The 16,431-nt window shown below is 34.2% G+C and overlaps 1 protein-coding gene across 4 annotated transcripts in view; it reads right to left on the bottom strand.

Moving 5' to 3' along the window:
- Nucleotides 1–2,915: 2,915 nt before the first annotated feature.
- The window catches only part of LOC117115624, a 25,227-nt gene continuing 11,711 nt past the window's right edge, over nt 2,916–16,431 (bottom strand). For 3 of the 4 annotated variants that reach the window (XM_033259491.1, XM_033259492.1, XM_033259493.1), the window contains one exon: nt 2,916–5,100. In XM_033259491.1, coding sequence (XP_033115382.1) covers nt 3,801–5,084 — 1,284 coding nt within the window. In that variant the 5' untranslated portion in view covers nt 5,085–5,100 and the 3' untranslated portion in view covers nt 2,916–3,800. Of the gene's footprint in view, nt 5,101–9,259; nt 9,924–16,431 lie in introns of those variants that run through there. The other variant, XM_033259490.1, reaches the window with a different exon arrangement.

Raw genomic sequence — 16,431 nt, 5'->3', positions numbered from 1 at the left:
CGAATGCAAGCTGCTAGAGAAATATTCGTAAACAAAGATTTCTGTTTAGAATAGTTTTTATAAACACTGTTGAAGGTTAGTTAAAGTTAACCATTTATGTGTTACATATAATACTTGTTGATTAGTCCAGTTGATGGAATAAGTTATGTTATATATGCTCTTAGGCCTGGTGTTTTCCCAGGTATGATATAGGCCTAGGGCCTATGCTGCTAGTTAACGATCATAATACACGAAAGGCCTAACTGCGTCGTATGCACGTTCAATTCAGTTGTAATACCATGATAACTATTTTCTAATTGCTCAAATTTATCTGCTGATAACATCATAACAGACTAGATGAAAGAAGGATATTTGGTGATTCTATTGATTCATGTTATAATATTACCATAGGCGGATACGATGCTATGTATGTTGTTTAAATTAAGTAATCATCGTAAAATATGATCATCATTAAGTTACGAGGAATCGCCACTGCGGTAGTGCGTCACGCTTGAGTGCGTACGGGTAGAGCTGCTACAGGTAAATAGCTTGTTGATACATTCACGTTTTACATGTATAACACTGACAGTTTATATGATTGTTTAATGGTTTTTATCTTTGTGGCTATATGATTGGTGAATGTTTTCTTTTGTGTTTTAATTAGCAGAACGAGTTCACCAGGCTATGTACCCACACTAAGTTTATGTTTGTACACGGTATCAATATTCATAGGTTTGAGATGAATAAATGCCCACTACATTCAGTAAACCTAATGGTACGAAGATTTTGTTATTGGAGTGTTAGCACATGACACAAAACAACTTTAAGAGGCGCTAAAGCAGCGACCGCAACAATTATTATTATTATTATTATTATTATTATTACTATTATAATAATAATAATAATAATAATAATAATAATAATATATTGTATGTGTATTGTACATGTATAATGACAAATAAATCTATTGAGATGAGTTGAGTATACCCCTATAATACGACCAGTGGATACAAGGATATGGCGCGACAGCAGGGCGAGGGTTTGTAATTTCAGATTATTTGTGCATCTTATAGAATTTGTTTTTTTATTCATTATTTAACACATTTTCTTTATTAAAATTGGGACAGCAGTTAAAAAAAAATTATAAAATCTGCATCTTACTTCTTCAATCCATCTGCCAAACGAGGCCTAGCATAGGCCTCGAGTAGCAAGCCCATCAGTCGGACTTGCACGCCTTCGGGCTGCTTCCAGTCTGCTGGCCAGAAATTTACACAAAGTCGCTTCGCTCGAGTCGGTCCGCTCAAGACAACCTGGCCTAGCCAAATGACTCAGTGGACGATCATCTCGAGTTAGCTCGACAAGGCTATATAAATAATGTTCTAAAATCTACATCTTACTTCTGATGAGCACCAAAATGATTGTCGGTGGCAGTCCGAACGGATCGTAGCAGTCTGAACAGATCGTTATTAAAAACGATCCGTTGTGCGCGCGTCGTTGCGTTGCGTTTTTCATGTAGAATCGCGTCTGCCGACGACTGTCGTGCGCAGTGAGTTGCCCGGCTTTAGGCACCGAGTTTGGAAATTATAATCCAAATTTATTAGTAAAACTTGTGTATAACCTTTGACCTTGTAGTATTAGTCATCCATAATATGTAACGTTCTACATTTTTATCTATTAAAAGTTATATCATAAATAAATATAAAAAGTTATTATTAATGTGTGAAAGGCAGTTATTACAAAGTGCGACAACTTGATTGTAAAAAAGTGTGAAAACTTTGTTAAAAAATGCGGCAGGTATTACAAAGTGCGACGATTACTTTATAGTGCGACACTACACGCGTTGTCGGGCGTCCGTCTAGAATCTTTTGAAATTGGTCCTGGTGGTGAAGCCCTAAAATTGTTCAGGGGCGGATCCAGAGATTTTCCAGTCCCTCCATGGTTGGTGAAATTAAGTGGTAAACAATCGAGCTCTTATTTCGCCCACTGCTGGATCGAATCTGAACTCATGGGTTCACTCCTTTTCTTCTTCCTTCTCTTTAGGCCTATATAAAATATTTCTTCCTCTTTTTTTGTCGGCTTGACTGATGGGGGAACTGGCCCTGATACCCCTCCCTCCACCGCTAGATCCGCCCTTAGATCCGCCCCTGATATTGTTGAATTAGTTATAACGTTCATGGTTAAAAGTAATAAAAAATATATGCCTTCTGTTGGTCAGTTTTTAAATCAGAGAAGGTCCAATCATCGAAGCAGAAAGAGCATTTTTTCATCACACAACCTTGCAAACTTCACTTGTCTTGGGACAGGTGACGAGCCAATAATCTGCCAAGTATATAACAGCTATAATAATAATGATAATATTTTATTGGATTCACTTTTGCATCAGTGGCACACGTCAGACAATACCTGATGGTGCATCCAAAAGAAAAGAAAAAAAATGTAAAGAAATTAAATAAAATTAAAAACAAAAGGATCAACAGAAACAATAATGAATTATTGGCCTAAAGTTAGATTATGATGGTAACTTATAGAAGTAAAATACGTGGATATATAAGTTGGTGTTCAAAATGGGATAGTATGGTTTGCAGTTGAAATATATAGACCAATGAAATGAGATACAATTTTCTTCTTTTTATCTTACAAGCCTCTGTTAATAGATCAGACAACTGGAGTTGGTAATAAAATAACTTAATCGCAAAATTGGAAATACTTCTGGTCCTATTTGGTCCGGTTTCTATATAACGTTACGCTAGCCCCGAGTTACGCAGACATCCAAGTGATTCCAGCACTGTCCGCGCGTCTGTCATCAGCGTCGGTTACGTCAATTTGTAATCTGAAGTACTGGATCGTAACCCTTGATACTGCCGTGTTTTATTTTGCTGTGCATGGTCAAATTAGATGAATCTCTTAACGTGCAAAAACATAAATCAATCAACTTCTATCTTTGTAATGTTAAATTTATTTGACGCCCTTTGGTGTAAAAATAACAAATCAAAAATCACAGCTAAATCAGTGTGCCTCCGCAACTAATGAAAGTTATTTCTACATATTTTTATACCTCAATGTTTTGATATTGGCCTACCAGAAATAAAGCATATTCAAAACCCAAAATATCAACTACCGAATATAAAAGCTATATCAGTGTAGCAATATAACTATGATCAGAAATTTCAAAATAGCTGACAGAAAGCAATTCCAAATTTAAAAATATCAACCATGCCTATATCAACTTGCTACAGACTTAGTTTAACGTCTTCATATAGAGTAGGCTATAAAGGAGCAACAATATCAAATATCTTTAATACAGCAACTATATCAGTGTAGCAACATATACAATCAGAAATTTCAAAATAGCTAAGTGATATGAAGCACATTTTGAATACGAAATATCGGCCATCAAATATAGCAGCTATACATTATAGCAACAGTTTCAAGCTCAGGTAATTCAAAAAAGCTGATATGAAGCATATTAGTAATCAAAAGTAGTAACTATTAAAATAATAAAACTCCTATATCAGTGCACAAATGTAAATGTAATGTAATACTTTAAAATAACTGATATAAAGCATTATTGTGCAATCAAAAAATATGTGTTTGCTAATGATACTTGTAGATAATTTAAGCTAGATGTGCATTATACATATAACCTTTTAAATCATACATATCTTGGTAAGTTTAACAATTTAGACAAACTGTTTGTCAATTAGTTTATTTTACCTAAGAAATTACCGAACACCATAACTACCACAAACACTTTATGTGAAAAAAGCTTTACACTGTAACAGAAATCAAAACTGTTTATCATAAGCTAGTCTGTCACTCATTTAACCAAACGCATGAAGCTGGTAATTTCCATTAGTTTTGACAGCACGGCGCCTAAATTTGGACCTGTATTGAATATCTGCGTGTTTATCTATGACGCCTGCTGCCGCATAAGGACTGCACCCTTTCCTAAAGTTATACGGAAGTGAATTGAAAATTTTTTTAGCTCCATAAGAATAATACTTATATCCAAAAAAAAATCTACCCCTAAATTTCGTTTTGACCCTTCTTAACACATTCAAGGCGGTTCCTCTATTAATGGTAGCTTTTTTTTGGTCAACGCTTGATAGAGCGACATTTCTGCCATGCTTTCGTAAAAAATGATGCCCGTAGCACCATTTCACCCAATGACCATCTGATCCGCTGATTGGGTTGTAAACAACAATGAACCAATCTCTCCAATCATATTTGTCAGTGAGAAATGCATAGACTTTGTCAGCGAAATAACTGTTACTCTTGCCATCTAACGAAGCCAACTTGGTATTTAAATCGGCTACGGACTGTTTTCTCCAAGCATTGGTCACTTTTCGGTCTACCGTTTTCATATGGTGAATTAACTCTTTGATATTGTCTTTCCAAGTTTTCTCTTCGACTTCATATGTGGCATCTCGACCTTTGGCTTTCAGGTAGAATAAATGGATTTTCACACCCTGTATTATTAAGTTTGTAACTCCTTTCATCATTCTTTGAACTCGTCCGCGGTTGTTTTTTGTATATGTTATGGCTGTTTCTGGAATGTTATCCGACAGAACAGTTTTCCCCATCATACCGCGCCAGAGTTTGTACGTAGCGCCGGAGTAAGACGACTCGTACTCAGTGAAAAAAGTCGCCTTCTGTCCTTCTACTGCATCAGTTGGAGCGCTTAGAAACTGTTCTAGGCGATGAGACAAAGCCGATATTGTGTGTTCGTATTCGCCATACTGCGCTTTTAGGGATGTTTTTTGAATAAGATTTTTTACTTCGTCAAATTTCGTAAACACTTGGTCAAACTTTTGGTCCATTTCGGCGAATTTTTTCTTCATAAATTGCATTTCAGGAGACGGCGAACTTGGCAAGAATATGGAAATCAACGATATTGCTGGACCAATGGCACCCAGGAATGGCCCAATTTTCGATGCGATCTCGCCGATTTTACCAAAAGTCTTTGACAAATTTTCATCAGATAAAACCTCGACAATCGCATTTCCTGCGTCTATACCAGCATTGACTTTGCCAAGAACTTCTTGTTCATTCTCTCCGTAGCCCGATGAAGCAAAAACCAAAACGCATATTAAAGCGAGATACATAGTTTTCTTGTTGAGTCTGAAAAGAAAAAAAAAATCCATGTAGAAGCTAACAGGAAATCATTTCTAGATCTACAGCAAAGTTGAGATATAGGTTTACCCTTACCTACATTTTAACATGGGTAATTTTATTTAATTATGAAAATTTTAAACAAAATGTTATAAACCAAAGAAATAGTTTGCTTTTTAGGATAGACCGGACAAATTGATCAGGCGTTAGAAACCAGGGGCGGATTTACAGGAGGGGGTGGGCGTGTAGTAAGCCCGGCTGATGAGCTTGCTACTTTAGGCCCCTGTTGATCCGACAAAATTTCAAAATAATTTAGTGGCAAAACGGGAAGAGACGTGTTAAACACCCCACCCATAACCCTGTTGATTTCCCACCCAACCCCAGTTATGGCGCCAGGACCTGCCCGAATTATTATTATTATTATTATTATTATTATTATTATTATTATTATTATTATTATTATTATTATTATTATTATTATTTATTAGGCCTATTATTATCATTTTTATTATTATTATTGTGATGAAAAGTTAACACAAATTTATTTGTTTATTCCCCGGAAAATTTAACTCGTCTTCCCCGACTGGGAGGGGCTATGCTTCCCTGATCGGGGGGGGGGGGCAGCTCTAGCCCCTCTCCTTTTACCACCCTTGCCCAACCCCAAACTTACTGGATTCCCTTGTTGATCTGTCGTGTTTACGTAAATTCGTTGTGTTAATTGGTGGAGCTGGCTTGACCCTTAATTTTCCACTACCCCCTAATTACTGGATCTTTTGCTAACTTATTTATGGGACAATTTGAAGCCAATTTCCTGTCCCTACAGCCCAAGAAACCAGATGTTTGGTTTCGTTACATTGATGATATCTTCATGATCTGGAAGATGTGTATAAGAGACAGCATTTAACTCTGTAAAGGTGTTTTTAAATACTTGTATACAATAAAATTACTTAATATTGGATTTGAGTCGCTGTCTAAAAAAGTCGAGTTTTGTACGACATTAAAAACATGAGTGAAAAAGATATGGCCACGTTAGTTGAACACATTTCATCTTTTTAAGAAGCCACTTAACTAGCCATAGTTATTTATAGGTTTATTAAACAAAAGTTATCTTTTAACAATATATAATTTAAAGCTACATAAAGGGGGGGGGTTCTCTGGGCGTGGGGTCCAGGGGCCTGCCTAAGGGCCACGGTGGGAAGCCAGAGCAGTTTTTGTGTTTAATGGGTCTATATAATGTTTTAAAAGCAGTTATGTTTTGAAAAAGATCTATGTAATAAAAAGGTGGTAATATAATAAAATTAGAAAATATTTTATGAGAATTGGAATGTTTAAATAACACCGAAAGATATAAAAAAAAAACCCTTATCGCATAATCAATATCAATATACTCAACACATTTATTATTATAATACAAAAAATAGGCTATTCTTCTTCTTCCTCCTTTTCCTATTCTTTTTCTTCTACTACTTCTTCTTGACTCTCATTTTGTACACTGAAAATAATAGTAGGCCTTATATTTTACTACATGGTTAAAAAAAAGCACAAATATTGTCATTACTACTGACAGGGCCATCGTTAAATTAAGTCAGAGCCCAAAATATACTGTAGCATCATATTCAATACGTTATCTGACATCATGAGAAACTAAACTTTAATACAATTATTTGTTATAATAACTAGGCATAATTCGAAATTATACTGATTAATAATAGCTGTGATTTGATGCACATTTTAGAATTAATAATCGTTTTTAGTATATCTTCCTGAATATTGATTGTCTACCAAATGAAATATGAATTATATGCATCTTTAGAAATACAATTTCTACAATATTAATCTTGTTTTTATATAGATAAATGTTCGATAAATTCTATCTTTCATTAAAAAAAACCAACGAAATTCAGCGCGTCTATTTTCATTCTAATCAATGGCGTTTGTAAACGTGCACTGATGTCATCGTCGAATTCCAGGACTTTCTTTCGACGGTAAAGCTGGCCTGCCTGCCCCGGTCCTAGGCCAACCAATAACAATTAACAAAATGTTTTTGTTTTTTTTTTAATATAGGCATATGGCGCATTTTGTACATGCACTTCAACTTTTACAACAAAAGCCTAGGCCTACTACCTGTAGTACGCCCTACTGTACTTAGGCCTATAGGCCTACACTAGTTTGTTGACGTCGGGGTATAATGCTGTCTCTAAATGAACGAGGAGCGAACCTAGCTAGTCAACATCTAAGCTAGGTTAATTGATTTTGAAATCAATAACCCACCTTAAAGGACTAGGCTATCTGTCGTTTTCATTGCAACATCGGACGAAAAAAGTCAGTTATTCTAGGACGTTTCATAATTCGTCTTTATCACTAAAAATTAACAAACACTCGTTTTGACGCACTCCGTTCTGTACTGTGTGTCTGCTGTTGAAAACAAACTTCCTAGCCTAATTTTGTGACTGGCTATGATGACTGAGATGGACATTGTTGATTTATTAATAATATTTTGATTGGGATGGAAAAAAGGAGAGTCAATATCCCCAAAATGCTCCATCAGCACATAGTTTAGTGTGCGCATGAACAGTATGGCTATGGAATTTACTAACCACACAATCCACAATCACGTGATTAAGTCGCAAAACTTTATCTGCATTAGGTGGATTAAGTCGCAAAACTTTGGCTTCGTTTGGTGGCACCCAGCTTTGGATGGAATACCCAAGACCAAGTCAAAATACCCAAGATATTGGGTAACCCAAGCAGTGGTCACGCTGGTGGCACCATTTACTCTAGGTAGACGGCGACCGGTTTCGTTAAGGGTTGGTACATTTCTTACAAACATTCAGCCAAAGAACAGTGAAAGTTGAGACGGCAGCTGGGTTTTTATCGATGTTTGCCATCCTTATGTGTGCCATCGTAAAGTCATGGTTTGCTGGAGTTGCGTTCAATTTAAATCTCCGAACTTCTGAAGCTGAGATATTAAATGAATGTAGGCCTGATTCGCAGGCTACCAAATATATAAGTAATGAATTAGGTGCTAAATTTTGATTTAATGCTAGGTAAGTTAAAAACATGATATTCCGTCCGAGTGGGACGGAATATCATGTTCGAGGGGATTCGCTAGAAAACAGGGGGGTTCGCCCGAACCATAAAAACCTACCTGGCTACGGGCCTGTTAGGCCATTTGATATTTAAAATGTGGCGAAGGTGTCGTCTATGGGTTATGTGAAGATCATCTAATACACTGTTATATAGGGACAGACCAGTTGCTGCAGTTGTATAACATGACAGAAACTACCTGGGCTTCATAGACTACTAGACGTCTCTGGAGTGAAATACATCTTCGACGGTTCCAAAATGTCGTGTTTATTTACGAAAGGTCGAGGTGTTGGTTGGAGGTAGGGATGGCTAGACCCTAAATTTAAACTTCATTGTCGCTAGCTATGTTGATGTCTTGCATTATGGCATTACGGGAGAATAGCCATATTGACGCGATCCAAATTGACCCGAATTCGAGAGAGAGGGGCCTACGGACGCTACTGAAACTATGCTATAGCTAGGCTAGACCTGTGCGCGTGGGCTGGCCTAGGGTAGTATTTATATAAAGTGAATTCAATATTGAAATAATGTTAAGTAAAACACTTAGGCTTGGATAAAAATTATTATTATTCAAAACGTTGATTATATGTTAAAATACAAAATATATTTCAACTTGACGTTGAAAAGATGTTGAATACATGTTGTTAGTCTAATTTTAAAATCTCTACAAGTTTTTAACCTTTATAACATCATGAATTAACGTTGAATAAAAAATACGTTTTTGGTAGAAAATTTCAATGTTGATTTTACATTAAAATACAAACTATATTTTAACTTGACGTTGAAAAGATGTTAAATTAAAAATTATTAACCAGATTTATAACATTAATTCAATGTTGGAATAACGTTAAATAGCTAACCAAAACTTCGGTTAAAATGAACATTTTAACTTTGAGCAAATGTTTTCAACATGATTTCAACGTTTCAATGTTCAAATATCGTTGTGTGCCTATTCAGTTACTTATAGACATCGCACACATCTCCATATATACATAATTTGGACTGGTTTCCCACTAATTCACAAATAAAGTATACTCCTCCTACTAACATTTTAAGCATTACGAATTCAATAGCCACTCACCTATTTGATCTCATTCCTTAGCCTCCCTCCGTTATTCTGATCTTAACTTGCTAATTGTTTCTAAAGTTCTTGTTAACTTGCAGTACACCAGGCAAATCGTTGTGAAAAGAACTGTTTTTGTTAAGAATTGTCTCGACGTTTAGGATTCAATTGTCGTCAGGAGAATAGTACCTGCTCAGAGTCCAAACAGGGAAATACTTATATGACTAGATAATGAAGCTTGCTGCTGATTGGTGGAAAGCCCATGAAGTACTCCTGCACAACTAACCAATCATTCGCGGCGAGTGTTTCCAAAGGTGTTAAAACAATTGGCAGTCACTAGATTTTTCACCTGAGAGATTTACTTGAGTTTCACAAAGAGCGTCTGAAGCGGTCCAGCTGGTCCGGTTTTGGCCCAATAATTTACAACTCAATATTATCATTTGTAAGCTAAATTCTACTTTCTCATTCAGCTTATTGAAGTACTATGGAACAAATTTGAAATGATTTCATTTTTACTATAGTTAAGTATTAATAGCTTAAGCCTATTTATCGTGATTTGATTAAATACGTAAATAATATTCGGGAAATACCGGGTTGGCGTCCAGCGGGAAATTTATTTTATTTCGTTTTATTTCAACAATATTTAAAGGTGAACATCCCAAGTTCTCAGAAGGGAGGCTAACGTTCAGGAGCCCTCGTTGATAAATATAATACAATATCATACAATGAGTCTTTTTTTTTTTTGGATGTTTATACATATATATATGTTTATACATATATATATTTTTGGATGTTTATACATATATATATATATATATGATAACATTATCTAATTTTATATATTTATTTTATTGAATATTTAGCAGTTTTTACCGCACGACGTCAACCTGTACGTTAACGGATGACGTCATAATTTATTCATCTTGCGTTAGTACGTTAATTTTAGGATTTTACATGTTCGAAGTACGTTAGTTACGGAATGGCTACCTATTCATGAGATTTTACCAAACTGTCTCCCAGGGAGAGATTTTTATAGGATGCAGTATAATAATAATAATAATTCTAGCTCCTCTCGTTGACACAACCTCCTCCAAGAATAAATGAAGTGCAAGAAACACGAACATAATTATATTATATAATACAATATGACTAACAAATAATGTGTGCCTATTTATATATTTATACGAGTTGATGGATATTGTGAAATGCATATAAAATGTTGTGGTTTAATTAAATTAAACATGTGTTATGAATACACAGGGTACAATTATGCTATGTATTATTTAGTAAACCTATTAAATGTTTTTTGAATTAAGACAGGTGAATACGTTAGATTTTCATATAACAGACTGCTGGTATGTTATTTAGTACTGTTTTAGTAAACTTTCGGTTTATTAATAACAGGAGGACCATGTATGGAGGTATTCCCATCATATGGACAGATCTACAGATAATAAATACTCAATAGAGCAATAAGAATCAGGGGAATCAACTTTGGGTGGCAGGTCAATATTAGAATAAGGTAGGGCCTACTGTACGTTTCTACAGGGTTTAACCCAGGCCCTACAACGGTTGTATACTTATTAACTGATGGATATACTTATTAATCAATTAAACGGACCGATTTACACATTTTCATTAAAAAATCCCGATGACATGGTCCAGGCCGCACAATATACATGCGTACAACCCGTAGCTGAGCTATGGCCCTGGTTCGAAATGAACGCATGTCATTTAAGAGCATTTTTACAAAGTAAGCACTCCGTAATGTAATACGTTGGCTGTGTAAAACATCAGTATTAAAATATCATTTCTACTGTTAAAGCAATGTTTAACGGCTAATACTTGTACGTACGTTAATATTATTATGAAATCCCATTGTGACAAATATTAATGATAGAACATTAATGGTTAAATGATATATTTACTACAAGTATGAATGTTTGATATAATAGAATAGTGCGTGTTTTTAGATACAAAGAAAAAAACTAATAAAAGAATTCATGTTAATGCCCGATGATTATGTATATTTGGCCGAATCAAATAGCTTCCGAAGCGCCTGACCACAGGGTTATTTAGACGGCAATTTTTTCTAAGATGTAAATCCGTATCATTTATCAAACTGTTGAGTGTGTATTGCAATATATCAAACATCGATTTATTGCAGCCCTATTGACTAGTCTTATTAAAAGTTACTTTTAAACACTAATCTATTTTCCACGGTGTCTTCAAGAATAGGAGTCTTGGACAAAAAGGGTAGAGGGCGCTACATTACGACATTCTTTAGAGTTCCTATTATAGAGAGAGTTGCGACAGGAGACGCTGCTGGGTAGCCATTGGTGTCTTGCATGCATGAGTGACTACAAAGCCTATGCTACAGTGTACAGTGTAAAATTCCATAGCGCCATAGCTAGCCGTACAACATCGTTCGCTCGGCTCGTAAACTAGTAGACGACAGGGCCTAGGCCTTTTCACTGGACAACTTACAAATTCGTATAGTAAATGGGTGTTTGTGGCACGCCTCAGTTAGGGTCCCAGTCCGATGGTATCTCGAAAATAACTAGTAGTATATAATAAGAGAAATCCGCAAGTCATACGGTAACTGAAAAAGTACTACGCTACTATTATAGCTGGCTGGGCCTAGTGTACTACCCTACCTACGTACTGTAACTGCAGAGGCCTATTTTAATACACTATTTAGATAGGCTTTTTTTTCCCATTTTGTGCAGAGGTCGAAACATTTTTTTCATTTCTTAAAACTTATAAAGTGGTGTAGAATAGTCTTTTAAGAACATTTCCAGAAAAAAAAAAATGTGATACGATTCTTCGTTACGGAGTTATGGATTATTAAGTAACATGAGTTCAATAATTTTGCCCCGAAGCGTACATGTTACTCAACAAATCATATAGGCCTATCCTTAACGGAGGGTCGTGTCAACATAATTTTTGCTTTAAAATGTTCGCAAAGGATATATCTTCGTACGGTATGAATAAAAAAAAAAATGAAAAATTGTTTAGTCTGTCAAAACTTGACTGGAAAATAGAAAACCGATTTTGTACAGTGCATGTTGTTATTATTTCAATTCAGTTTTGACAGACAAAACAAATTTTATTTTTTTTGTTACTCATACAGTATTTAGATATATTCTTTGCGAACATTTTAAGGAAAAAATTATGTCGATACGACCCTCCGTTAAGGAGTTATGGCTCTTTAAGTAGCATGACCTCCGAAAATATAGCCGGCACGCTAAATGATATTCGGTCGAACAGTGAAATGGCAATGTACCGTATGTGTTAACACTACACAAAATCGGTCTTCCATTTTCAAGTTTTGACAGACTAAACAAATTTTCAAATTTTCTTTATTCATACAGTCCGTAGATATATCATGTGCGAAGGTCGTGTCAACATAAATTTTTCTTTAAAAAATTTATGTTGACACGACATTCCGTTAAGGATTTAGGATTTTTTAAGTAACATGACCTAACGAAACGCTATGTTATTTCTATTGGTTACGCTTCGCTGCCCAGCACTGTTTGTCATCGATTGAAGATGACTACCGCAACGTGAAAAAGGCCATGGCGTCGAAATAAACAAACGGCGCCACCACATAAGATCGGGTCTCTCAACACATGATATCCAACATTTAGAGGTCTAGTTTTTTTGCATACTTTCTTATTAGATGTTATTTTACTATTTCAAAAGGGAAAACATTGTAGTGGATGAAATTTGAGAAATTTGCCCTTCAATCTTGTTGACTTTTCTACATTTTACCCATGGCCTAGCTTTTAGGCAGAGGATACGGTTTTCTGTTATCCGGCCTAGGCTTAGAATGCGTGAGTGCGGGTGTGTGTGCTACCACAAATCCTATACAATAGGATTTGTGGTACAGTACTACTCATGGTGGTTCATTTTCTTTCTACGTGTGGGTTCTGGTGTAGAGTTAAAAAGTATAATTATTTAAATTTCTTTAATTTAAAATCAGAAAAACTTGTATTATATTATCTTTACAAATTAAAAAAAATGATAATGGCAATTTGATACATGTGATCAAAAACATACATTACAACACAAATCTGGATTAAACCACACACTAGGAGTCATCTTGTTAGTCATGCTTTTTATTTACAAAAAATAAATATACAATGATATATGAATTTTAAGAAACTATATGATTTGTTAGATGCCACCAGTTGATTCACAGGGTTTCGTTTATCATTGCTTTTTGTCAAGCAAACTATGATCCCTCAAAGAGTATAAAATTATGAATTGGAAATTGCTCAAAATTCTGCAAAGAATATAAGAAACAGATAAAAGAAAGGTGTTGCATAAGGATACCAGGAGGCACCACAAGTATTACCCAGCTAGTTAATTCTGTTAGTTGGAACTTATCAGAATGTTGAGAAATCTTGTAGCAAATAATAACATCCCCACACATTTTAAATTTGCAACACCGAGGAACAAATAATAATAATAATAATAATAATAATAATAATAATAATAATAATAATAATAATAATTGTATGCTGTGCCTGTTGGATTACATGTTGGTTTGGGTCTGTTGAGTGAATAGCGTATTGGACTATATTTATACAAGTTGACAGACGTTGTCAAATACCTATAAAAAAAAGTTTCTAGATTCAAGAACACTTTATTGTCCACGTTAAAATAAAAAATAGTTTTTCCTTTGCAACAATCTGTGTTAAAAAGGATAAAATTACATCAAAAATCACAAGACAAAACAACTTGGCATTGTCGAGAAATACGTTAAGATATTAACAAGCGCACGCAAAATATTTTGGTACGTGGTATTCCACCTTGACCTAAAGTTTATGCCTACTAAATATGAATGAGAAATGACAATTAGTTAGGATGATATGATCGATAATGTAAAAACACAAAATTGCGCGTAGATGACGTCACGCGTGACTGAACACATTGAAAACCTTATTGTGACTATTCCAGGCCAAGCCAAATGTTCCTTAAAGCGCACATGTGCGTATCTCACGGCAATTTTGAGATATTGTGCTAACAGGTATTTGACAAAAATGTAGAATAAAAAAAAAAATAAAAAAAAAGATCTCTGACAATAACAAGAGTTGTTCCGCTGGGGAAGCGGATCACCAATTACTGTGCTTATTAATACTGTACTTTACTGCATACGTCAAGTAGGCCTAAATACATTTCGTAGGCCTACAACTTAAAAGTATTTATATTTTGGTATGCGTGACTGAGATACATTCCTAAAAAATACGGCCTAGGCCTTGTATACAATATTGTTTTGTAATTATAGCCTAATCGTTATTCATTTCAAAAATAGGCCTATGTATTTCAGAATAAATGGAGAGCTAAATCTGTGGCGTTCAACACTCTTCATCCTTACCATCGCATCACATGTCATCAGCACTTACTGTATAGAAACCGCTCTGACAATAAGAAAAGTACAATAAATATTCATGATTTATTGCCGAATCAGGAAGGTGATATTTTAATTTATAGCGCCACCAATCTCTCCTGCCTCAAACGTCCATGAAAAAAAAATTCGCAGGCGGCAGCAAAGTACCTAAATAATATAAGAAATTAATTACCTTACAAAGTAAAAAACGCGCAAAGCTCTAATTTCTACATGATTATTTCTTTTAAAAAACTAAAATACTTTTGATTATTTATTTCAACTTATTTAATAATGCTATCCATATAGAATAGAAAGGGTTATTACATATGCTCTTTATAGTTATTTATTTTTTTAAAATTTTTATCATTCTTGTTATTGTTATTATTATCATTAAATTATTATCCATGCAGAGTAAACAAGGTTATTACATTTAATCTTATAGTTATTAATTATTTATAATTCTTATTATTGTTATTATTATCATTAAATTATTATCCCTACAGAATATTATTATTATTATTATTATCATTATTACTATTATTATCATTATTGGTATTATTATTATTATTATTATCATCATCGTTTTTTTCACTAAAGTACTTTATAACGCTATTAAAGACATGGATTATAATGATTATACAAACATAAGAAACAATATGAAATGCATAATACAGTAAGCTATTAAGCTCTTAATATTACACTTTTTTTATAAGAACATATTTTATACACTAAGGCTAAAATTGGTTAAAAATTAAGAACAAAATTAGAACAAATTGAGGCTGAGGTAAAATGTCAAATGAGGTTTTTATTTTTTTTTAAATAGAAAAACCAACAAATCTCATCCTTATTGCAGTGTAACCACGGAGGAATAAAGTGCCAATGGAATACCATTGAGGAATAAGTTTAATGGTAGTACCATATAATAAAGTAATATACTGCTGTAAAATAATAATGTTGTATGTTTCAAAAATGTGTAAAACTATGAATGAAATAAGAATGTGTAAAAGTATGAATGAAATAAGAATATTTTAAGACTGAAATCGGCAAAAAAAATACTGAGCCTGGGCAAAATTAAGTTTTTACCAATCAGTTTTGCAATCTTATTGCACTAATAAATATCGTAGGAATATCCCTTAAAATTAAATAAAATAAAAAAATTAAATGTATTATAAATTAATATGTATAAGTGAAATTATATATCAGATGTAAAATGGTGGGGATCCCGGGGAAATTTTCCTGTGGGCCAAGGAACAATCCGAGGGGAAAATGTCCGGGGCGAAATGTCCGTGGAAAAGTGTCGGGTGGGGGATTGTCCGGGGAAGGGAGAAACCAGCCTAGAACACATAACGATACTGATTGTAATGGCATAGAAAATTGAATAACTTAATCAGCGACAATAATCTGATAAACAACAAAAACAAAGTGAAGACTCGAAGAAGAACGGAAGATATGGTAAACTCAAAAAAATAATTCAAACTGTTATTGTCGAGGAACTTTATAGAAAAATGAAACTTATGTTATTTTTTTTTAGCTGACGTAGAAAAGATGAATACAGACATCAAGGAAGAGAAAGTTAATACCATTACTATCATAATTTTACTAACATGAAAATTAATAGCCAACTCAATGATATCCTATATAAAGGGCCAAATATCATCCCTACACCCCTTAAAAACAATACAGAAATTAAGAAGGATCTAAATAGAGACCTTTTAAATTCTTTAAAATTGTTCAGAAAAATATCCATAAAAATATATAATAACCGTATGATTGATAATGATGCATTGTGTGAGTG

The sequence above is a fragment of the Anneissia japonica genome, unplaced genomic scaffold, assembly GCF_011630105.1.
Source record: "Anneissia japonica isolate Jap-2015-1 unplaced genomic scaffold, ASM1163010v1 scaffold16662_len1167910_cov178, whole genome shotgun sequence".
Classification (NCBI taxonomy): Eukaryota; Metazoa; Echinodermata; class Crinoidea; order Comatulida; family Comatulidae; genus Anneissia; species Anneissia japonica.
The sequence above is the reverse complement of the archived record's forward strand: the minus strand, read 5'-3'. Positions and strand labels throughout refer to the sequence as shown.